At 44.2% G+C, this 23,700-nt stretch overlaps 1 protein-coding gene across 2 annotated transcripts in view; it reads left to right on the forward strand.

Moving 5' to 3' along the window:
• Positions 1 to 23,700, forward strand: part of LOC135527660 (constitutive coactivator of PPAR-gamma-like protein 2) — an 89,507-nt gene that overhangs the window by 8,091 nt on the left and 57,716 nt on the right. For both annotated transcript variants that reach the window (XM_064956142.1, XM_064956143.1), the window contains exons 2-6: positions 357 to 603; positions 10,687 to 10,769; positions 10,838 to 10,966; positions 11,483 to 11,585; positions 11,909 to 11,976. In XM_064956142.1, coding sequence (XP_064812214.1) covers positions 357 to 603; positions 10,687 to 10,769; positions 10,838 to 10,966; positions 11,483 to 11,585; positions 11,909 to 11,976 — 630 coding nt within the window. The remainder of the gene's footprint in view (positions 1 to 356; positions 604 to 10,686; positions 10,770 to 10,837; positions 10,967 to 11,482; positions 11,586 to 11,908; positions 11,977 to 23,700) is intronic.

Below are 23,700 nucleotides of genomic sequence, written 5' to 3' on the forward strand. Positions count from 1 at the left end.
TGTGTGTGTGTGTGTAAAACCTTTATTTAACTAGGCAAGTCGGTTAAGAACAAATTGTTATTTGTTATTCTTCTTTACAATGACGACCTCCCGGCTAAACTCGGACGACGCTGAGCCAAGTGTGCGCCACACTATGGGACTCCCAATCACGGCCGGATGTGATACAGCCTGGATTCGAACCAGGAACTGTAGTCACGCCTCTTGCAGTGTCCTTAGACCGCTGCGTCCGTAACTATTTAACTGTACGAGAATGCTTAAAAGGCCGGTATCGTTTTTTTTTTTGACAGGGAAAATATTGGATATCGGTATCGTCCAAAAATGTCATATTGGTGCATCACTAATATTGTATTATCCAGGTTGTCCAGACGTTGGAGGACCACCACCAGGAGGTGCTGTCCCTCTACAGGGACTTTGGTTTCTGCGGCCTGATCGCCCAGGACTCAGAGTTTGCTCTCTGCAACGTGCCCGCCTACTTTTCCTCGCATGCCCTCAAACTGTCCTGGAACGGCAAGAACCTGACCACCCACCAATACCTGCTATCTGAAGCAGCCAGACAGCTGGGTCTGAAGACACAACAACTGCCCTGCTTCGCTGCTCTGCTGGGTAGGTACAGTACCTTCAGAAAGTATTCATACCTAAAATTCAAAATTTTGTGTTAAAGCCTGAATTCCAAAAGGATTTTTTTTCTCTCACTGATCTACCCACAATACCCCACAATAACAAAGTGAAAACATGTTTTTAGAAATGTTAGCAAAGTTATTGAAAATTAAATACAGAAATATTGTATTTACATAAATATCCACACACCTGAGTCAACACTTAGTAGAAGCACCTTTGGCGAATAAAAGATCCCAGAAATGTTTAATTATGCACAAAAAGCTTATTTCTCTAAAATGTTCTTAACACATCCATCCATCTGACCGGTGGGGTATATCAAGAAGCTGATGAAACAGCATGGTCATTACACAGGTGCACCTTGTGCTGGGGACAATAAAAGGCCACTCTAAAATGTGCAGTTTTGTCACACAACGCTACAGATGTCTGAAGTTTTAAGGAGCACGCAATTGGCATGCTGACTGCAGGAATGTCCACCAGAGCTGTTGCCAGAGATTTGAATGTTCATTTCTCTACCACAAGGGAAAGGGGATACCTAGTGGGTTGCTAACGTTAGCCTGTATGGTCAACGCTTTTCAGAAAATGGAATGTGGCCCCTTGAAAGCACCTCGGCTACAGAAGGTTTGTTTGTCTGGTTTTTAGGGTAGGCTACACTCCTTTTAAATCCAACATGACACCTTCTATGAACAGACATTTTATTTGTCTGTAAAGGAAGCATGACTTAAGTCCGCCACTAGGCAACCAGAACTGTCAATCAAATAATATTTCCCAAAATAGAACTTTAAAGTTAGTTAAATACTGTGACTTAGTAGAAATAAAATTCATCTTGCTACATCAATCAGCGATGTTTGTCAGGGAAACAATACAGAACATTTTACACGAGCAGAATTCTGTCTGAAAAGGTACAGACCTGATGCAGCGCTTAAATTATTATATTTTTTTAATGTCAGAAAGTTAACAATTGTCGCTATCGACATGTTTATGTAGCTGCGTTTTGTAAAGGGTTGTGGTAGAATAACTTAATTACCCGGTCGTAGCCAATATTCAACATTCTACATTGTAAATTGATGTGATTTTTCTTTTCTTTTCTTAGTTTTAACAGAAAACCGAAAAAAATGGCCGTTTAAACATTAAGCAAAATTGTCAATTTGTCACATCCATAGTGTTAGCTAACATTAGCAAGCAAACTAGCTAACAGCAAAAAAGGTTAGGAAGTCAACTGCATGGTAATGCCCACTTTGGCAAGCTGATTGTGTACAACAGGTATTCCCAAACTGGGGGAAATAAAAATGTTATTCACATTTAAAAAAACCAAATGTTTTAATTCCTTTAAAAAGTAAAGTATTGACATGTTTTTTTTGAATTGCGTGACAAGCTTAGTTTTCTTTACTAACAATAATCTTCACTTGTCTGACCGCTTGCATGATGACGAGTTTCTCACACGGCTCTATTGTTGTTTTTCTTGCCTGAATGATCTGTATCTAGGATTTCAGGGACTCTCCGCAACTGAGACTATGATTAAGAAGTTGGAGCACTTCACTGTGCATTAAGGACAACACAGGTCTTTCCATCATTGTATGATTTTTTTGTTGTTGTGGGCAAATGAACTCAAGCTTACGGACAATGTCAAATCTGGTATAGCGAAGCACCTGAGTTGGGTGCGCAGTTACGCATCTACTTTCCCGAAACAGGATGACACAAACAACTGGATTCGTTATCCCTCTCATGCTCTGCCTCCAGTCCACTTACCGATATCTGAATGAGAGGGTCATCGAAATTGCATCAAGTGGTTCTGTGAAAATTCAATTGAATCAGAAGCCACTGCCATATTTCTGGATTGGGCTGCACTCCCGAGTATCCTGCCTTGGCAGGATAAGACACTGATGCCCTTTGCAGCAACGTACCTATGTGAGAGTGGATTCTCGGCCCTCACTAGCATGAACTAAATACAGCCACAGACTGTGGGAAATGATTTGACCGAGACTCTGTCCAATACAACCCAACATTGCAGAGTTATGTGCAAACCTTTCAAGCACACCCTTCTCATTAACCTGTGGTGAGTTATTCACAATTTTTGTTTTAGAAATAAAGTTTTATATGTAAGATGGTTAAATAAAGAGCAAAATTATATTATTATTTGTGCCCTGGTCCTATAAGAGCACTTTGTCACTTCCCACGAGCCGGCTTGTGACAACTCATTCTTATGTTTAATAAATGTATGAAGTGCAGTGGTCAAATCAAACTTTATTTGTCACATGCGCTGAATACAACAAGAGTAGACTTTACCGTGAAATGCTGAATACAACAAGAGTAGACTTTACCGTGAAATACTGAATACAACAAGAGTAGACTTTACCGTGAAATACTGACTTACAAGCCCTTAAGCCCTTAACCAACAGTGCAGTTCAAGAAGAGTTAAGAAAATATTTACAGAGTACACTAAAATAAAAAGTAATAATATAAAGTAACACAATAAGAAAAACAATGAGGCTCCATACAGTGGAGGATATATACAGGGGGGTACTGGTACAGAGTCAATGTGGAGGCTATATACAGGGGGTACCGGTACAGAGTCAGTGTGGAGGCTATATACAGGGGGGTACCAGTACAGAGTCAATGTGGAGGCTATATACAGGGGGTACTGGTACAGAGTCAATGTGGAGACTATATACAGGGGGTACTGGTACAGTGTCAATGTGGAGGATATATACAGGGGGTACTGGTACAGAGTCAATGTGGAGGCTATATACATGGGGTACTGGTACAGAGTCAATGTGGAGACTATATACAGGGGGTACTGGTACAGTGTCAATGTGGAGGCTATATACAGGGGGTACTGGTACAGAGTCAATGTGGAGACTATATACAGGGGGTACTGGTACAGTGTCAATGTGGAGGATATATACAGGGGGTACTGGTACAGAGTCAATGTGGAGGCTATATACATGGGGTACTGGTACAGAGTCAATGTGGAGACTATATACAGGGGGTACTGGTACAGTGTCAATGTGGAGGCTATATACAGGGGGTACTGGTACAGAGTCAATGTGGAGGCTATATACAGGGGGTACTGGTACAGAGTCAATGTGGAGGCTATATACAGGGGGTACTGGTACAGGGTCAATGTGGAGGTTATATACAGGGGGTACCGGTACAGAGTCAATGTGGAGGCTATATACAGGGGGTACCGGTACAGAGTCAATGTGGAGGCTATATACAGGGGGTATCGGTACAGAGTCAATGTGGAGGCTATATACAGTGGAGGATATATACAGGGGGGTACTGGTTCAGTGTCAATGTGGAGGCTATATACAGTGGAGGATATATACAGGGGGGTACTGGTTCAGTGTCAATGTGGAGGCTATATACAGTGGAGGATATATACAGGGGGTACCGGTACAGAGTCAATGTGGAGGCTATATACAGGGGGGTACTGGTTCAGAGTCAATGTGGAGGCTATATACAGGGGGTACCGGTACAGAGTCAATGTGGAGGCTATATACAGGGGGGTACTGGTTCAGAGTCAATGTGGAGGCTATATACAGGGGGTACTGGTTGAGTCAATGTGGAGGCTATATACAGTGGAGGATATATACAGGGGGTACTGGTTGAGTCAATGTGGAGGCTATATACAGGGGGGTACTGGTTCAGAGTCAATGTGGAGGATATATACAGGGGGGTACTGGTTGAGTCAATGTGGAGGCTATATACAGTGGAGGCTATATACAGGGGTTACTGGTTGAGTCAATGTGGAGGCTATATACAGTGGAGGATATATACAGGGGGGTACTGGTTCAGTGTCAATGTGGAGGCTATATACAGGGGGGTACTGGTTCAGTGTCAATGTGGAGGCTATATACAGGGGGGTACTGGTTCAGAGTCAATGTGGAGGATATATACAGGGGGGTACTGGTTGAGTCAATGTGGAGGCTATATACAGTGGAGGCTATATACAGGGGGTACTGGTTGAGTCAATGTGGAGGCTATATACAGTGGAGGCTATATACAGGGGGGTACTGGTTCAGTGTCAATGTGGAGGCTATATACAGGGGGTACCGGTACAGAGTCAATGTGGAGGCTATATACAGGGGGTACCGGTACAGAGTCAATGTGGAGGCTATATACAGGGGGTACCGGTACAGAGTCAATGTGGAGGCTATATACAGGGGGTACCGGTACAGAGTCAATGTGGAGGCTATATACAGGGGGTACCGGTACAGAGTCAATGTGGAGGTTATATACAGGGGGTACCAGTACAGAGTCAATGTGGAGGCTATATACAGGGGGTACCGGTACAGAGTCAATGTGGAGGCTATATACAGGGGGTACCAGTACAGAGTCAATGTGGAGGCTATATACAGGGGGTACCAGTACAGAGTCAATGTGGAGGCTATATACAGGGGGTACCGGTACAGAGTCAATGTGGAGGATATATACAGGGGGTACTGGTACAGGGTCAATGTGGAGGATATATACAGGGGGTACCGGTACAGAGTCAATGTGGAGGCTATATACAGGGGGTACCGGTACAGAGTCAATGTGGAGGCTATATACAGGGGGTACTGGTACAGAGTCAATGTGGAGGCTATATACAGGGGGTACCGGTACAGAGTCAATGTGGAGGCTATATACAGGGGTACTGGTACAGAGTCAATGTGGAGGCTATATACAGGGGGTACTGGTACAGAGTCAATGTGGAGGCTATATACAGGGGGTACCGGTACAGAGTCAATGTGGAGGCTATATACAGGGGGTACTGGTACAGAGTCAATGTGGAGGCTATATACAGGGGGTACTGGTACAGGGTCAATGTGGAGGCTATATACAGGGGGTACTGGTACAGAGTCAATGTGGAGGCTATATACAGAGGGTACTGGTACAGGGTCAATGTGGAGGCTATATACAGGGGGTACCGGTACAGAGTCAATGTGGAGGCTATATACAGGGGGGTACTGGTGCAGAGTCAATGTGGAGGCTATATACAGGGGGTACTGGTACAGGGTCAATGTGGAGGCTATATACAGGGGGTACCGGTACAGAGTCAATGTGGAGGCTATATACAGGGGGTACTGGTACAGAGTCAATGTGGAGGCTATATACAGGGGGGTACTGGTACAGAGTCAATGTGGAGGATATATACAGGGGGTACCGAGTCAGTGTGCGGGGTACAGGTTATTTGAGGTAAGTTGAACATGTAGGTGGGGGTGAAGTGACTATGCATAGATAATAAACGGCGAGTAGCAGCATTGTAGAAAAGGGAGGGGGGGTCAATGTAAATTGTCCGGTGGCGATTTAATTGTTCAGCATTCTTATGGCTTGGGGGTAGAAGCTGTTAATGAGCCTCTTGGTCGTAGATTTGGTCCTCCGGTACCGCTTGCCGTGCTGTAGCAGGGAAGTGTCTCTGACAATTGTATGGGCTTTCCTCTGACACTGCCTGTTATATAGGTCCTGGATGGCAGGAAGCTTGGCCCCAGTGATGTACTGGGCCGTTCGCACTACCCTCTGTAGTGCCTTACGGTCAGATGCCGAGCAGTTGACCTATCAGGCGGTGATGCTCTCGATGGTGCAGCTGTAGAACCTTTTGAGGATCTGGGGACCCATGCCAAGTCTTTTCAGTCTCCTGAGGGTGGAAGAGGTTTTGTTGTGCCCTCTTCATGACTGTCTTGGTGTGCTTGGACCGTTCTAGTTTGTTGGTGATATGGCAACCAAAGAACTTAACTCTCGACCCGCTCCACTACAGCCTCGTCGATGTTCATGGGGTGGAGTGCATCTGCGGATCTGTTGGGGCGGTATGCGACTTGGAGTGGGTCTAGGGTGTTCGGGAGGATGCTGTTGATGTGAGCCATGACCAGCCTTTCAAAGCACTGCATGGCTATCGACGTGAGTGCCACATGGCGGTAATCATTTAGGCAGGTTTCCTTCACTTCGTTGGTCACAGAGACTATGGTTGTCGGCTTGAAACATGTAGGTATTCCAGTTTTGGTCAGGGAGAGGTTACAACTGTCAGTGAAGACACTTGCCAGTTGGTCTGCGCATGCTTTGAGTGCACGTCCTGGTAATCCGTTTGGCCCAGCGGCTTTGTGAACGATGACCTGTAAAAAGGTTTTGTTCACATCGGCTACCGATAGCCTTATCACTAGAGGTCGACCAATTAATCGGAATAGCCGATTCGGGCCGATTTCAAGTTTTCATAACGTTATTTTTGGACACCGTTTTTTATTTATTTATTAGCTTCTCTTTGTGGTGGTAAATAGACAGCTAGGAATAATACAGATGAGACTCTCTTGAGACTACCTTGATAGATAGTGTCGTCTGCAGCTTATCATAAGGTACTCTTAAGCGAGCAATACCTTGAGTCTTCTTTCATATTAGACATCGCGCACCAGCTGTTACTGACAAATAGACACCCCCACCTCTCGTCTTACCAGACGTAGCTTCTCTGTTCTGCCGGTGCATGGAAAAACCCGACCAGTTCTATATTATCTGTGTCGTCGTTCAGCCACAAATTAAACACAAGATATTACAGTTTTTAATGTCCCGTTGGTAGGATAACCTTAATCGTAGGTTATCAATTTTATTTTACATTTTTTTATTTTGAATACCGCTAGCTCTATTGTCTGTATCGTCGTTCAGCCACATCTAGGTGAAACATAAGATGTTCATTTTTAATGTCCCATTGTTAGGATAATCTTAATCGTAGGTCATCAATTTATTATCCAATGATTGCACGTTAGCAAGAAGGACGGACGGCAGTGGGAGTTTACTCGATCGCCTACGGATTCTCAGAAGGTTGCCTGCGGCCCCTTTTCCTGCGGCTTTTCTTCACGCAAATGGTGTGGATCTGGGCCTGATCCAGTGAAGCATGATATCCTTCTCGTCAGACTCGTTGAAGGAAAAGTTTCTTCCAGTCTGCGGTGAGTAATCGCTGTTATGATGTCAGGAAGTTATTTTCGGTCATAAGAGACGTTAGCAACAACAATATGTACATAATAAGTTCAAAAATAAGTTACACAAAACGCAAACACTAACAAAACGGCACATTTGGTTGGGAGAATGTAAAACATCAGCCATGTTCTTCGGCGCCATCTTTTATAAACACGCCAACCTTTTCTGAGTCAAGATCACCTTTGCAGTCAAAAACCGAGCTGAGATCTACTGCTCAGATGTATAATTTTTTACACATTAACCTGACACAAACAGTTTTGTAGGAATGAGGTTTGAACAGTAGGCCTAATGCATCATCTCGGTATATGATTGGCCTGCCAATATTGTTAATCAGACCATATTATATTTTTAAACTCGAGCTTTGATGACAAAATACATCAGTTGGTTGGAGCATGAATTAAAGTATTCAGCTTTTTTATTTCTCTAGACTGTTGACCTTCAGATGCAGATTCCATCAATGTCAAATCACGTCGATTTTCAGGTCAATGTCAGAGCTCTAGAAAGATGTCAGAGCTCTAGAAAGATGTCAGAGCTCTAGAAAGAGATTCCGACTTGGATTTCCAAGTTTCCAATGACTGTTCAATAGATTTTTCCCAGCTGCCTCTAACGGTCCCTGCTCTCCTTCCTTTCTACCTGATGGTGAAACTCGAGTCGCACCACATCTGCCTCATGCACAAATTCATGCTGTTCCTGTGGTATAGTGTGTGTGTGGCAGGCTTACAATGATGGCAAAAAGCAATATTTGAGAGTTTGTCGACTCTGGTGCTAGAGTGGGTACCTAGCTGGAGGTTGACTGTTTGAAGGGGTACGGGACTATAACAAGTTTGGGAACCACTGGTGTACAATATGCATGAAACAGTATTCAATGGTTTGCAGTGAGGGACTTCCAATGTGTCAAGCCTACGAGAGGCTAGCTGAGCTTGAAACAGTTGGCTAGAAAAACAACTATTCAGTCAATGCTAGCTCGTTGTCTGTTCTGAAAGAGTTAGCTACAGACGTAGGATTAACAGCTCACCCTGCACTACCAGAACAAATGTAAATATTGCTGTCATGTCTACCTCTGATAAGCCCAGTAAAGCAGTAAAAAAAATCAAGAATCCCAGAAATTAAAAATTAAAAATAAAAATTGGCCATAATAAAATATTTAGCCAGAGAAACACGGTTCATGAAATTGTTCATTTGCTAGCAATAGAAAGCAGACAGATCCTTTCAAACAGATATGGCTATATATGGTTGTAACATCTACAGAGGATACAGGAATGCCAATGGAGGTGTTGCTGTTTTATATTCCGGTTAGGCATTCTCCCATAAAGAAACTGACTTAACTGTCAAATCCCCATGGATAGATGATTAATTGATAAACTGGCCTAAAGGGATGAGGCTAAGGGAATGACAAATAAGTCTGGCAACACAGCAGATTGGCAAAGATACAATACATTGACAAATTACTTGACTCAACCTCTCTGGGATCGTTCGGGACGCTAGCGTCCCACCTCGCCAACAGCCAGTGAAAGTGCAGGGTGCCAAATTCAAAACAAATCTCATAATTAAAATTCCTCAACCATACAAGTATTTTACTCCATTTTAAAGATACACTTCTCGTTAATCCAACCACAGTGTCCGATTTTCAAAAAGACTTTACAGCTAAAGCCAACATATCATTATGTTAGGTCAGCAACTCGTCACAGAAAGCATTCAGCCATTTTCTAACCAAAGAGAGGTGTCACAAAAAGCAGAAATATAAAATTAATCACTAACCTTTGACGATCATCATCAGATGACACTCCCAGGACTCAATGTTACACAATACATGTATGTTTTGTTCGATCAAGTTCATATTTATATCCAAAAACCTCAGTTTACTTTGGCGCCATGTTCAGAAATGCCTCCAAAACATCCGGAGAAATCCACATCAAATAACAGAAATACTCATCATAAACTTTGATGAAATATACATGTTTTACATAAAATTAAAGATAAACTTGTTCTTAATGCAACCGCTGTGTCTGATTTTCAAAAAAAGAAAAAAGCTTTACGCCAAAACCACAATATTCAATCATCTGAGAACCGCGTTCAGCCACAAAAGCAAGCCATACACTTACCCGTCAAATGGTATAGTCAACAAAAGTCATAAATAGCATTATAAATCTTCACTTACCTTTGCTGATCTTCATCAGAATGCACTCCCAGGACTCCCACTTCCACAATCAATTTTCGATTACGTCCATATTTGTCCAAATACCTCCGTTTTGTTCGTGTTTAGTTCACTATACCAAAGGCACAATGCGCAAAATCCAGACAGTCAAGAGTTCCTTTACAGTTTGTAGAAACATGTCAAACAATGTTTACAATCAATCCTTAGGGTCTTTTTATAATAAATCTTATATCAATAATATTCCAACCGGACAATAGTGTATTCACTACAGAGGAAAAAGAGGGCACAGTGAGCCCGCGTGACTGTGCAGTAAACAACTGATGATTGGCCTCAGCCTAGTCCACTTGTTGAAACAACTCTTATTCGACCACCTTCCACAATAGAAGCCTCAAACAACTTTCTAAAGACTGACATCTGCTGGAAGCCTTGGGAAGTGCAATCTGGCCCCATAGACACAGCGTATTGGATAGGCAATCACTTAAATGGAACTACAAACCTCAGATTTCCCACTTCCTGGTTGGATTTGTCTCAGGTTTTTGCCTGCCATATGAGTTCTGTTATACTCAGACATCATTCAAACAGTTTTAGAAACTTCAGTGTTTTTCTATCCAATACTACTAACATGCATCTGGGACGGCGTAGCAGGTAGTTTACTCTGGGCACCTTCTTCATCCAAGCTACTCAATACTGTTCCCCTGTCACCAAGAAGTTAACAAAAAGAAAACTATACTATGGAACAAATATCAATTTAAAGAATGATCGTGAAAAGCTCTTGAGTAACTTAAATGAGATTCTAGGCAGAAAAACTCCATCCTTCAACTCGGCGCCATCCTCCATTGATGCAGAACACCGTAACTTTCCTAAAAATGTCTGTTCATCTTTAATCGATTAACTGTGCAATCCCTGAAACGCAACCAAACACGCCTTTTACACTTTGTTATTTACTACCGGTCTCTTTCTCCCTCCTGTAGGGAACCATATTCTCCCTGATGAGGACCTGGCTGCCTTCCACTGGAGCCTTTTAGGACCAGAACACCCCCTGGCCTCACTCAAGGTATAACCTCTGACCTTTAACCCTTCCACTGGAGTCTGACCTCTAACCCCTGACCTCTAACCCTCTAGGTGCGTGCCCACCAGTTGGTGCTGCCTCCCTGTGAGGTGGTTATCAAGGCGGTGTCTGAGTACGTCTCCTCCATTAAAGACCTGGGGAACCTCGACGCTGTTGCCAGGGACGTCTTCAACCAATCCCAGGTACACATTTTAAATACTTTGTTTGGATCAAGAAATCACATTACTGTCCAGAAAGATTAAAATGTGTAGAACCTGTGGTCTAGTGCTAATGTCCTTGCTCTAGACACGTACTCATCTCCCCACCGGAGACCGGGGTTCAATCCCCACTCCACCCTGTCTACCCCTCTGATTTCACAACTGTCTAGATAGGATACATGGATACAGAAAGCACCTTCTCCATTCAGCTAGACTGACCATACCAGCTGAAACAGAGCAGTACCTTCTCCTTCATACTGCTAGACTGACCATACCAGCTGAAACAGAGCAGTACCTTCTCCATACTGCTAGACTGACCATAACAGCTGAAACAGAGCAGTACCTTCTCCATACAGCAAGACTGACCATAACAGCTGAAACAGCTTAGCCTTTGTCCTATGCAGGCTTGCAATCTGTAGGCCATGTACCTTAAGTTGAGACTGCCAAATATCAGTACCACTAGCTTTCTGTCACCCCTCCTCTCTTTCACATTCTCTCTAGTCTCGTATGGAGGATAAGGTGGAGCGTTTTAAGAAGGCTGTGGAGTATTTCTCATCTGCCTCTAAACCACGCCCACTCTCCATGGGACCCTCCCCCTACCTTTGTGAGTAACTCTGCCATTGACTGAAGCCATCATACTCAAACCTCTCCTCGGGGACCTCCAGCAGTTCCATGTATTTGGTCTATTCCAGAGATGGCACACCTGATTGAACTTGTCAACTAATCTTCCAGCCCCTGACTAGTTGAATCAGGTGAGCTGGTCCCAACAACATTGAGACGTCTGAGGGTTCTTGAGTAGAGGACTGAGAAGCACTGGGCTAAGGCACCTGCCAGTCATATCTACTGTAGTCTGACAAGTGTTTTTCCTCTGAAATCGTTAGGCTTGCTTAACTGCATGTGTCCATTTGTCTTTGTGTGTGGTGCCAGGGTTTGGTCCGGCTCCCTTTGGCAGTCCTCCTGGCCACATGGGGGCAATGCAGCCTGGAATGAACCAGGTAGGAGTCTCCGATGTCCCTTCAGAAAGTATTGATACACCTTTATTTATTCCTCATTTAGTTGTTACAACCGGAGTTAAACATTCATTAACAAATTCTCACCGATCTACACACAATACCCCATAATGACAAAGTAAAAACAAGTTTATAGAAATGTTTTATCATTTATTGAAAACAAAATACAGATATCTAATTTACATAAGTATTCACACCCCTGAGTCAATACTTTGTAGAAGCACCTTTTGGTGGTGATTCCAGCTTTGAGTCTTCTTGGGTATGTCTATCAGCTTTGTGCATCTGGATTTGCGGATTTTCTCAAGCTCTGTTAAGTTATATGGGGAGTGGCGGTGAACAGCAATCTTCAAGTCTTTCCACAGATTATCAATGGGATTCAAGTCTGGGCTTTGGCTAGGCCATTCAAGGGCTTTATAGGAGCTATATTTAACATTATTGTTCTGAAGCTGTTCCAGCATTGCTTTGGCTGTATGCTTTGGGATCATTGTCCTTTTGGAACATATCTTCGCCCCAGTCTAAGGTCATTTGCACGCTGAAGCAGGTTGTCATCAAGGATTTGCCTGTATTTGGCTCCATTAATTTCCCCCTCTATCTTTACCAGTCTCAAGTCCCTGATGCTGAAAAGCATTCCCATAGCATGATGCTGCCACCACCATGCTTCACGGCAGGTATGATGTTAGACGGGTGATGAGCTGTGCCTGGTTTCCTCCAGAAATTTGCATTGAGGCCGAAGTTATTTTTTACATTCTATTTTCCTCTTATCAGACCACAATCTTTTGCCTTATGCTTTAATTCTTTCACATGGCACCTTTTTCTCAGGATAGACAGGCTTCTCCACTTAAATCCCAGAGACTGTTGTCCTTCAGACAGGTTTTTCTTCCATCTCAGCCAAGGATCTCTGTCAGAGTGGTAATTGGGTTCTTGGTCATCTCCCTGACCAAGGTCCTTGCCCGTTTGGTCCGACAGCCAGCTCTAGGCAGTCTGGGTAAGAGCAACAACCCCACACTAGCTCGCAGAACGGGACTGCGTAACACGTAAAGATTGTTGGTCCTCGGTTACAATACTCATTGAGTTCCAAACTGCAAAGCAGCACTAACTGTTCTTCGGGAGCTTCATGAAATGGTTTCCCATGGCAGAGCAGCTGCGTACAAGCCAATGATCACCAGTGGCGTAAAGCTCACCGCCATTGGACTCTGAAGCAGTGGAAACGTGTTCTCTGGAGTGAATAATCACGCATCGCTATCTGGCAGTCGGACGGACGAATCTGGGTTTGGCGGATGCCAGGAGAACTCTACCTGCACCAATGCATAATGCCAACAAAAGTTTGGAGGATGAGTAATGGTCTGGGGCTGTTTTTCATGGTTTGGGCCCCTTAGTTCCAGTGAAGGGGATTTGATTTGATTTTGATTTGAAATCTTAACGCATACAATTCTGTGCTTCCAACTTTGTGGCAACAGTTTGGGGGAAGGCCATTTCCTGTTTCAGCATGACAATGCACCCGTGCATTGTCCATACAGGTCCATACAGAAAAGGTTTGTCGATCATTGTGGAAGAACTTGACTGGCCTGCGCAGAGCCCTGAACTTTATTTATTTTATTTATTTATTTCACCTTTATTTAACCAGGTAGGCAAGTTGAGAACAAGTTCTCATTTACAATTGCGACCTGGCCAAGATAAAGCAAAGCAGTTCGACACATACAATGACACAGAGTTACACATGGAGCAAAACAAACATACAGTCAATAATACAGTATAAACAAGTCTATATACGATGTGAGCAAATGAGGTGAGATAAGGGAGGTAAAGGCAAAAAAAGGCCATGGTGGCAAAGTAAATACAATATAGCAAGTAAAACACCGGAATGGTAGATTTGCAATGGAAGAATGTGCAAAGTAGAAATAAAAATAATGGGGTGCAAAGGAGCAAAATAAATAAATAAAAACTTAACCCCCATCAAATCGGAACGCGACCTACGAGCCAGGCCTAATTTCCCAACGTCAGTGCCGATCTCACTAATGCTTGTGGCTGAATGGAAGCAAGTCCCCACAGCAATGTTCCCACATCTAGTGGAAAACCTTCCCAGAAGAGTGGAGGCTGTTTTAGAACAGCTAAGGGGCAACCAACTCTATGTTAATGCCCATGAGATGTTCGATGGGCAGGTTTCCCCACATTTTTGGTCATCTAGTGTAGCGATGCGCCTCATCACAATTCTGTCTAGATCTATGGCCATTTCCTTGGACTTCATGGTATGGTTTCTGCACGGTAAACTGTGGGACCTTTAAATAAACCCGTGTTTTGCCATCTATTTTGTGAAGTGCACCAGTTCCCTCCTGCAACAAAGCACCCCCACAACATGAAGCTGCCACCCCCCCGTGCTTCACGGTTGGGATGGAGTTCTTCGGCTTGCAAGACTCCCCCTTTTTCCTCCAAACATAACGATGGTCATTATGGCCAAACAGTTCTATTTTTGTTTCATCAGACCAGAGGACATTTCTCCAAATAGTACGATCTTTGTCCCCATTTGCAGTTGCAACGGCAGTCTGGCTTTTTTATGGCGGTTTTGGAGCAGTGGCTTCTTCCTTGCTGAGCGGCCTTTCAGGTTATGTCGATATAGGACTCATTTTACTGTGGATATAGATACTTTTGTACCTGTTTCCTCCAGCATCTTCACAAGGTCCTTTGCTGCTGTTCTGGGATTGGTTTGCACTTTTCGCACCAAAGTATGTTCATATCTAGGAGACAGAACAGTGTCCTTCCTGAGCGGTATGACAGCTGTGTGGTCCCATGGTGTTTATACTTGCGTACTATTGTTTGTACAGATGAACGTCATACCTTCAGGCATTTGGAAATTGCTCCAAGGATGAACAAGACTTGTGGAGGTCTATTTTTTTTCTGAGGTCTTGGCAGATTTCTTTTGATTTTCACATAATGTTAAGCAAAGAGGCACCGAGTTTGAAGGTAGGCCTTGAAATACATCCACAGGGACACCTCGAATTGACTCAAATGATGTCAATTAGCCTATCAGAAGCTTCTACAGCCATGACATCATTTTCTGGAATTTTCCAAGCTGTTTCAAGGTACAGTCAACTTAGTGTATGTAAACATCTGACCCACTGGAATTGTGATTCAATGAATTGTAAGTGAAATAATCTGACTGTAAACAATTGTTGGAAAAATGACTTGTCATGCACAAAGTAGATGTCCTAACCGACTTGCCAAAATGATAGTTTGTTAACAAGACATTTGTGGAGTGGTTGAAAAACAAGTTTTAATGACTCCAGCCTAAGTGTATGTAAACTTCTGACTTCAACTGTATACTTGTGCTGGTGGGAACATGTCTTTGTTCAGCTGTCTGACCCTTTGGGTGAATAAACTTTGTTTGAGCTCTTGGTCGTCTGTCAGTTCTATGCCCTGTAGCACCTAACACTGCTAAATGAACTAGTGTAGCCACACCAGGGCGTAACATAAGGACAACTCAGTATGCTTTTCTGTTCTTCTGAAATAGACTACAGTTTCTTCATATCATGTTTCTTAAGGTCTAAAATAAATAATGGACTTGTTGTGAAGGTGTAGGCTATATTACATGGGATGTTATAAAGTCCATGGAGAATAAGAGCACCTCCTCCCAGCTGCTCACTGCACTGAGGCTAGAGAACACTGTCACCACTGATAAATCTGTGATAATTGATCATTTCGATACGCATTTTTCTGTGGCTGGCCATGCTTTGTGTCGCACTGCTTTACTTTATCTTGGCCAGGTCGCAGTTGTAAATCAGAACTTGTTCTCAACTAGCCTACCTGGTTAAATAAAGGTGAAATTAAAAAATGATCATTTCATGACCGCCCTAGTTCTGACTGAGCTCAATCGTCATGACTGTTTCTGTGGTTTCACACAAACTTTGAGAAATAACCAGGAGTGCCCACAATGTGTTTTGTGCGGGAAGTGCTTTAGTCATGAACCTCTCAAAAAGAACAAATTATAACATACCCTGACCAAACATCCACAGCATGATGGTAAACCCAGGGAGTTGTTTGAGGACAGGGCAGAACGCTTCAGAAAACAGGGCTTTGACTGTGGACAAGTTAGACAGCTATCAAGGCATTGTTGCCACTTAATAACAGGTGATGATCAGCAGAAATAAAGTGCTATCTCTCCTAGTAGTGGTTCTCTTTCAAGCAATCCCCTTGAACACAGCTAGCTAGCTGTTGTTAGCTGTCGCTAGCTAATTAACAGTACATATGAAGATGTACAATCAGCCCTACTGTGCATTTTACTGTATAAATCTTTATTGAAAACAAGTCTTTTGGAACTGTTAAAATACAAGTAGTTTTATTCTGTACTGGAATAAACTAATTGAAATAAGATGTTTTTTGAGGCAAACACTCTCACACAGTTCTGGGTTGTTCATCTACAGCAGGAAGCGGTCTCCTGCCTGACTGAGAAAGCAGTCGATGTTCTGATCCAGTTTGGCACCACATAATGTGAGTCAGGGTTCTCAACTCTGGAATACTTAAAACAAGTACAGAAACAGACTCAATACTGAGCGTGACCTCAGGGTTGCACGGTCTCAAACTGAGCCCAGAATAGACCTGCTTGTTGACCTCATTAGGGCTGTGAGTGTTCTGTTATACATCTGTGTGACGTGATCAATACGTCTTTTTCTAGCTCAGAATGAAAATTATTTGCGTGTTTAATGGGGAAAAATAAACATGAATTGTTATATACAGTATATGGGTATTACATAGCCCTTATGTCAGCCTAAAACAAATAACATTGGAATGTACCATATTTATGTATAGTTGCATGTTTTCATAAGCTTGGGTCCTAGAAAAACACATTTTTATTTAGGTCCCAGGCTCAAAAGGTTTTTAAGAATCCCTGAGCTAAGTGGATGGGTCACTATTGTCTAGACATGTACACATGTTCATGAAATACAATGGATGGCTGTAATCAAACCCCCCCCCCAGACACATCTAGCTAAGTGGGATGGGTCACTATTGTCTAGACATGTTCATGAAATACAATAGATGGCGGTAGTCACCCCCAGACACGTCAAGCTAAGTGGATGGGTCATGTAATCATCTGGTGAAGTATCTTGTTTAAACAGCTCGCTAAACAATGAACCAGGTAACTGTTCAATGTTAGCTGCCAAATATTTAGGCCATAAAAATCAATGCAAATGGATTTCTGATTAGAATAATATTACTACACAGATCATACATGTAACTTTAGCTAGCGAGCCGGCAAGCTAATGTTCTCCAGCTGGCAAACAGCTTTAACTTGCAATGAAAATGACTCTGACTGAATTAGAAACATGAATGCACTCTTCACGACAGACTGGAACCATTTAACTCCATTTTGTTTGTAGCTGCATCTTGTTTGGCCAGCGTTGTTTCATGTTACTGTTTCATGCTGGAAAATAAAAGCGAGCCGCACACTCTAGGAGCTCAGATGCAAAAATGTAATTACCAACAAAGCTGTCTTCATCAGGGTATATGTTTCATGCTGACCATGGTGTGTGCAGAAAGTAGCCCATCACAACTTTTTCCAAATCAATTTTTGTCACATGCGCCAAATACAACAGGCGTTGTAAAAAGTATTTACAAAAAATAAACTGAAATTTAAAAAAATACAATGAAAATAAACAATTAAGGAGCAACAATAAAATAACAGTAGCGAGGCTATATAAAGGGTGTTCCGGTACAGAGTCGATGTGTGGGGGCACTGGTTAGTCGAGGTAATCGGGGAAATATGTAGATAGGCGTAAAGTGACTATGCATAGATAAACAGAGTAGATAAACAGAGTAGCAGCAGTGTAAAAAAAAAAAAAAAATGGGGGTGTGGACAATGCAAATAGTCCGTGTAGCCATTTTATTAGCTGTTCAGGAGTCTTATGGCTTGGGGGTAGAGGCTGTTTGGACCGAGACTTGGTTCTCCAGTACCACTTGCTGTGCGGTAGCAGAGAGAACAGTCTATGACTAGGGATGCTGGAGTCTTTGGGCCTTCTTCTGACACCGCCTGGTATATAGGTCCTGGATGGCAGGAAGCTTGACCCCAGTGAGGTACTGGGTCATACGCACTACCCTCTGTAGTGCCTTGTGGTCGGAGGCCGAGCAGTTGCCTTACCAGGTGGTGATACAACCAGTCAGGATGCTCTCCATGTTGCAGCTGAATAACTTTTTGAGGATCTGGGGACCCATGCCAAATCTTTTCAGTGTCAGGAGGGGGAATAGTTGTGGTCATGCCCTCTTCACGACTGTCTTGGTGTGTTTGGACGATGATAGTTTGTTGATGTGGACACCAAGGAACTTGAAGCTCGGACTAATTTGTCAACAGCACCTGCTAATTTCAGGGCATCAAATGTTGAGAAAAGTGGCAACTTTTTCAGTTCTCGATGGCTAATGTTATATCGTTCCAAAACGCTGTGGTAGAAAGGACTATCAACACATACTGAGCAGCTCACATTATCAACTGAAGCATTTATTTTTATTTTTAATTTCACCTTTATTTTACTAGGCAAGTCAGTTAAAGAACAAATTCTTATTTTCAATGACGGCCTAGGAACAGTGGGTTAACTGCCTATTTGGGGGCAGAACGACAGATTTGTACCTTGTCAGCTCGGGCTCTAACCACTAGGCTACCCATGCGACATGGCAGACCAATCCAAACACTTCTCCCAGCATGTCCAGCCCATCCATTAGCTCAGCCAAAGTTCCTGTCTTTTTCTGTGGCAAAACCAACTAGGCTCGTAATTTAACAATTGTATTTCTTATTTACAGTTTGAATAGAACTTTGTTATTAAGGCAGAAAGTTCACATGTTCTAGAAGGCATTTCTGCCCAAAAAAGATTTTTGATTAAAAACAAAATTGCCTGTCCTGTGTGATGTGCAAAATATGACTAGTTTCCTGAAACGGGTCACATTTAGTCTCTCTCTCTCTTTCGCACGGTCGCTCTCTCTCGCGCACGGTCGCACTCTCTCTCTGTGGGTGTTTTTCAAAATGCATACTTGGCAAATCGGAACACGGGAGGGTTGGAGTAATGCGAGACGGAGCACGGAGGGCACTTTTCGAATGCATGCTCTTGTTTGTACATATTTTTAAGCATGCATCGATGCAAACTTCAACAGAAAGAACGCAAAGAAATATGAAGTAATCATTTAAAAAGTTATGCTAATTTTCTTGAAATCAACAGTGGCCATTATTTGAGCTGAAGTGATAGAAAATACACTCCAACCTGGGAATGAAATGTTGTCTGTTCACATCTCGTATGTCGCCTCACTACACTATTTGATCTTGATACGTTAATAAATACATTCTGTGTTGATTTTGGCAATGTTCCCTGCCTACAATACCCACTGTAGTGTGTGTAGGTCATAAGCCCAAGGTAAATCATTAGAGCTAACTGGCTAGCTACTACTGTTAGTGAGCCCGATGGCCATGAAGAATCTACTGTACCTTGCGTTACATTAGTTTTAGATAAGTTTTTCCTGTTTAACTAGCTAGCTGGCTTACGATTACGGTTCATATATCTAGCTGATAATTATTAAGTAAAATGTTTTTTGTATATATTGTTTTGTCTCTTGTTGCCATTGTCCTGGCTGCAAGAAGGGTCAGTGAATGGGGAGGAGCAGCGTGAGGTAATACAGTAGGAGGAGTGCTGCTCAGCGTGAGGTAATACAGTAGAGGGGAGTGCTGCTCAGCGTGAGGTAATACAGTAGGGGGAGTGCTGCTCAGCGTGAGGTAACACAGTAGAGGGGAGTGCTGCTCAGCATGAGGTAAGACAGTAGGGGAGTGCTGCTCAGCGTGAGGTAATACAGTAGGGGGAGTGCTGCTCAGCGTGAGGTAATACAGTAGGGGGAGTGCTGCTCAGCGTGAGGTAATACAGTAGGGGGAGTGCTGCTCAGCGTGAGGTAATACAGTAGGGGGAGTGCTGCTCAGCGTGAGGTAATACAGTAGGGGGAGTGCTGCTCAGCGTGAGGTAATACAGTAGGGGGAGTGCTGCTCAGCATGAGGTAATACAGTAGGGGGAGTGCTGCTCAGCGTGAGGTAATAGTCTGGGGAGTGCTGATCAGCGTGAGGTAATACAGTAGGGGGGAGTGCTGCTCAGCGTGAGGTAATACAGTAGAGGGGAGTGCTGCTCAGCGTGAGGTAATACAGTAGAGGGGAGTGCTGCTCAGCGTGAGGTAATACAGTCTGGGGAGTGCTGCTCAGCGTGAGGTAATACAGTAGGGGGAGTGCTGCTCAGCGTGAGGTAATACAGTAGGGGGAGTGCTGAGGTAATACAGTAGGGGGAGTGCTGAGGTAATACAGTAGGGGGAGTGCTGCTCAGCGTGAGGTAATACAGTAGAGGGGAGTGCTGCTCAGCGTGAGGTAATACAGTAGGGGGAGTGCTGAGGTAATACAGTAGGGGGAGTGCTGAGGTAATACAGTAGGGGGAGTGCTGAGGTAATACACTAGGGGGAGTGCTGCTCAGCGTGAGGTAATACAGTAGGGGGAGTGCTGCTCAGAGTGAGGTTATACAGTAGGGGGAGTGCTCTGTTTCCGGCGCCGACAGAGATGGCCGCCTCGCTTCGCGTTCCTAGGAAACTATGCAGTTTTTTGTTTTTTTATGTGTTATTTCTTACATTATTACCTCAGGTCATCTTAGGTTTCATTACATACAGCCGAGAAGAACTACTGTATATAAGATCAGCGTCAACTCACCATCAGTACGACCAAGAATATGTTTTTCGCGACGCGGATCCTGTGTTCTGCCTTACAAACAGGACAACGGAATGGATCGCATGCAGCGACCCCAAAAAACGACTCCGAAAAAGAGGGAAACGTAGCGGTCTTCTGGTTAGACTACGGAGACGGGCACATCGGGCCCCACTTCCTAGCATTCTTCTTGCCAATGTCCAGTCTCTTGACAACAAGGTTGATGAAATCCGAGCAAGGGTAGCATTCCAGAGGGACATCAGAGACTGTAACGTTCTGTGCTTCACGGAAACATGGCTCACTGGAGAGACGCTATCCGATGCGGTGCAGCCAACGGGTTTCTCCACGCATCGCGCCGACAGAAACAAACACCTTTCTGGTAAGAAGAGGGGTGGGGGTGTTTGCCTTATGGCTAACGAGGCATGGTGCGATGAAAGAAACATACAGGAACTCAAATCCTTCTGTTCACCTGATTTAGAATTCCTCACAATCAAATATAGACCGCATTACCTACCAAGAGAATTCTCTTCGATTATAATCACAGCCGTATATATCCCCCCCCAAGCAGACACATCGATGGCTCTGAACGAACTTTATTTAACTCTTTGCAAACTGGAAACCATTTATCCGGAGGCTGCATTCATCGTTGTTGGGGATTTTAAGGCTAATCTGAAAACAAGACTCCCTAAATTTTATCAGCATATCGATTGCGCAACCAGGGGCGGAAAAACCTTGGATCACTGTTACTCTAACTTCCGCGACGCATATAAGGCCCTGCCCCGCCCCCCTTTCGGAAAAGCTGACCACAACTCCATTTTGCTGATACCTGCCTACAGACAAAAGCTTAAAAAAAAGAAGCTCCCACGCTGAGGTCTGTCCAACGCTGGTCAGACCAAGCTGACTCCACACTCCAAGACTGCTTCCATCACGTGGACTGGGACATGTTTCGTATTGCGTCAAATAGCAACATTGACGAATACGCTGATTCGGTGTGCGAGTTCATTAGAACGTGCGTTGAAGATGTCGTTCCCATAGCAACGATTAAAACATTCCCTAACCAGAAACCTTGGATTGATGGCAGCATTCGTGTGAAACTGAAAGCGCGAACCACTGCTTTCAATCAGGGCAAGGTGTCTGGTAACATGACTGAATACAAACAATGCAGCTATTCCCTCCGTAAGGCTATCAAACAAGCTAAGCGTCAGTACAGAGACAAAGTAGAATCCCAATTTAACGGCTCAGACACAAGAGGCATGTGGCAGGGTCTACAGTCAATCACGGACTACAGGAAGAAATCCAGCCCAGTCACGGACCAGGATGTCTTGCTCCCAGGCAGACTAAATAACTTTTTTGCCCGCTTTGAGGACAATACAGTGCCACTGACACTGCCTGCAACGGAAAAATGCGGTCTCTCCTTCACTGCAGCCGAGGTGAGTAAAACATTTAAACGTGTTAACCCTCGCAAGGCTGCAGGCCCAGACGGCATCCCCAGCCGCGCCCTCAGAGCATGTGCAGACCAGCTGGCTGGTGTGTTTACGGACATATTCAATCAATCCCTATACCAGTCTGCTGTTCCCACATGCTTCAAGAGGGACACCATCGTTCCTGTTCCCAAGAAAGCTAAGGTAACTGAGCTAAACGACTACCGCCCCGTAGCACTCACTTCCGTCATCATGAAGTGCTTTGAGAGACTAGGCAAGGACCATATCACCTCCACCCTACCTGACTCCCTAGACTCACTCCAATTTGCTTACCGCTCAAATAGGTCCACAGACGATGCAATCTCAACCACACTGCCCTAACCCATCTGGACAAGAGGAATACCTATGTGAGAATGCTGTTCATCGACTACAGCTCGGCATTCAACACCATAGTACCCTCCAAGCTCGTCATCAAGCTCGAGACCCTGGGTCTCGACCCCGCCCTGTGCAACTGGGTACTGGACTTCCTGACGGGCCGCCCCCAGGTGGTGAGGGTAGGTAACAACATCTCCCCGCTGATCCTCAACACTGGGGCCCCACAAGGGTGCGTTCTGAGCCCTCTCCTGTACTCCCTGTTCACCCACGACTGCGTGGCCACGCACGCCTCCAACTCAATCATCAAGTTTGCGGACGACACAACAGTGGTAGGCTTGATTACCAACAACGACGAGACGGCCTACAGGGAGGAGGTGAGGGCCCTCGGAGTGTGGTGTCAGGAAAATAACCTCACACTCAACGTCAACAAAACTAAGGAGATGATTGTGGACTTCAGGAAACAGCAGAGGGAACACCCCTATCCACATCGATGGAACAGTAGTGGAGAGAGTAGCAAGTTTTAAGTTCCTCGGCATACACATCACAGACAAACTGAATTGGTCCACTCACACAGACAGCATCGTGAAGAAGGCGCAGCAGCGCCTCTTCAACCTCAGGAGGCTGAAGAAATTTGGCTTGTCACCAAAAGCACTCACAAACTTCTACAGAGGCACAATCGAGAGCATCCTGGCGGGCTGTATCACCGCCTGGTACGGCAACTGCTCCGCCCTCAACCGTAAGGCTCTCCACAACGCATCATCGGGGGCAAACTACCTGCCCTCCAGGACACCTACACCACCCGATGTTACAGGAAGGCCATAAAGATCATCAAGGACATCTACCACCCGAGCCACTGCCTGTTCACCCCGCTATCATCCAGAAGGCGAGGTCAGTACAGGTGCATCAAAGCTGGGACCGAGAGACTGAAAAACAGCTTCTATCTCAAGGCCATCAGACTGTTAAACAGCCACCACTAACATTGAGTGGCTGCTGCCTACACACTGACACTGACTCAACTCCAGCCACTTTAATAATGGGAAATGTTGTAAATATATCACTAGCCACTTTAAACAATGCTACCTTATATAATGTTACTTACCCTACATTATTCATCTCATATGCATACCTATATACTGTACTCTATATCATCGACTGCATCCTTATGTAATACATGTATCACTAGCCACTTTAACTATGCCACTTTGTTTACATACT

The sequence above is a fragment of the Oncorhynchus masou genome, chromosome 33 (assembly GCF_036934945.1).
Source record: "Oncorhynchus masou masou isolate Uvic2021 chromosome 33, UVic_Omas_1.1, whole genome shotgun sequence".
Classification (NCBI taxonomy): domain Eukaryota; kingdom Metazoa; phylum Chordata; class Actinopteri; order Salmoniformes; family Salmonidae; genus Oncorhynchus; species Oncorhynchus masou.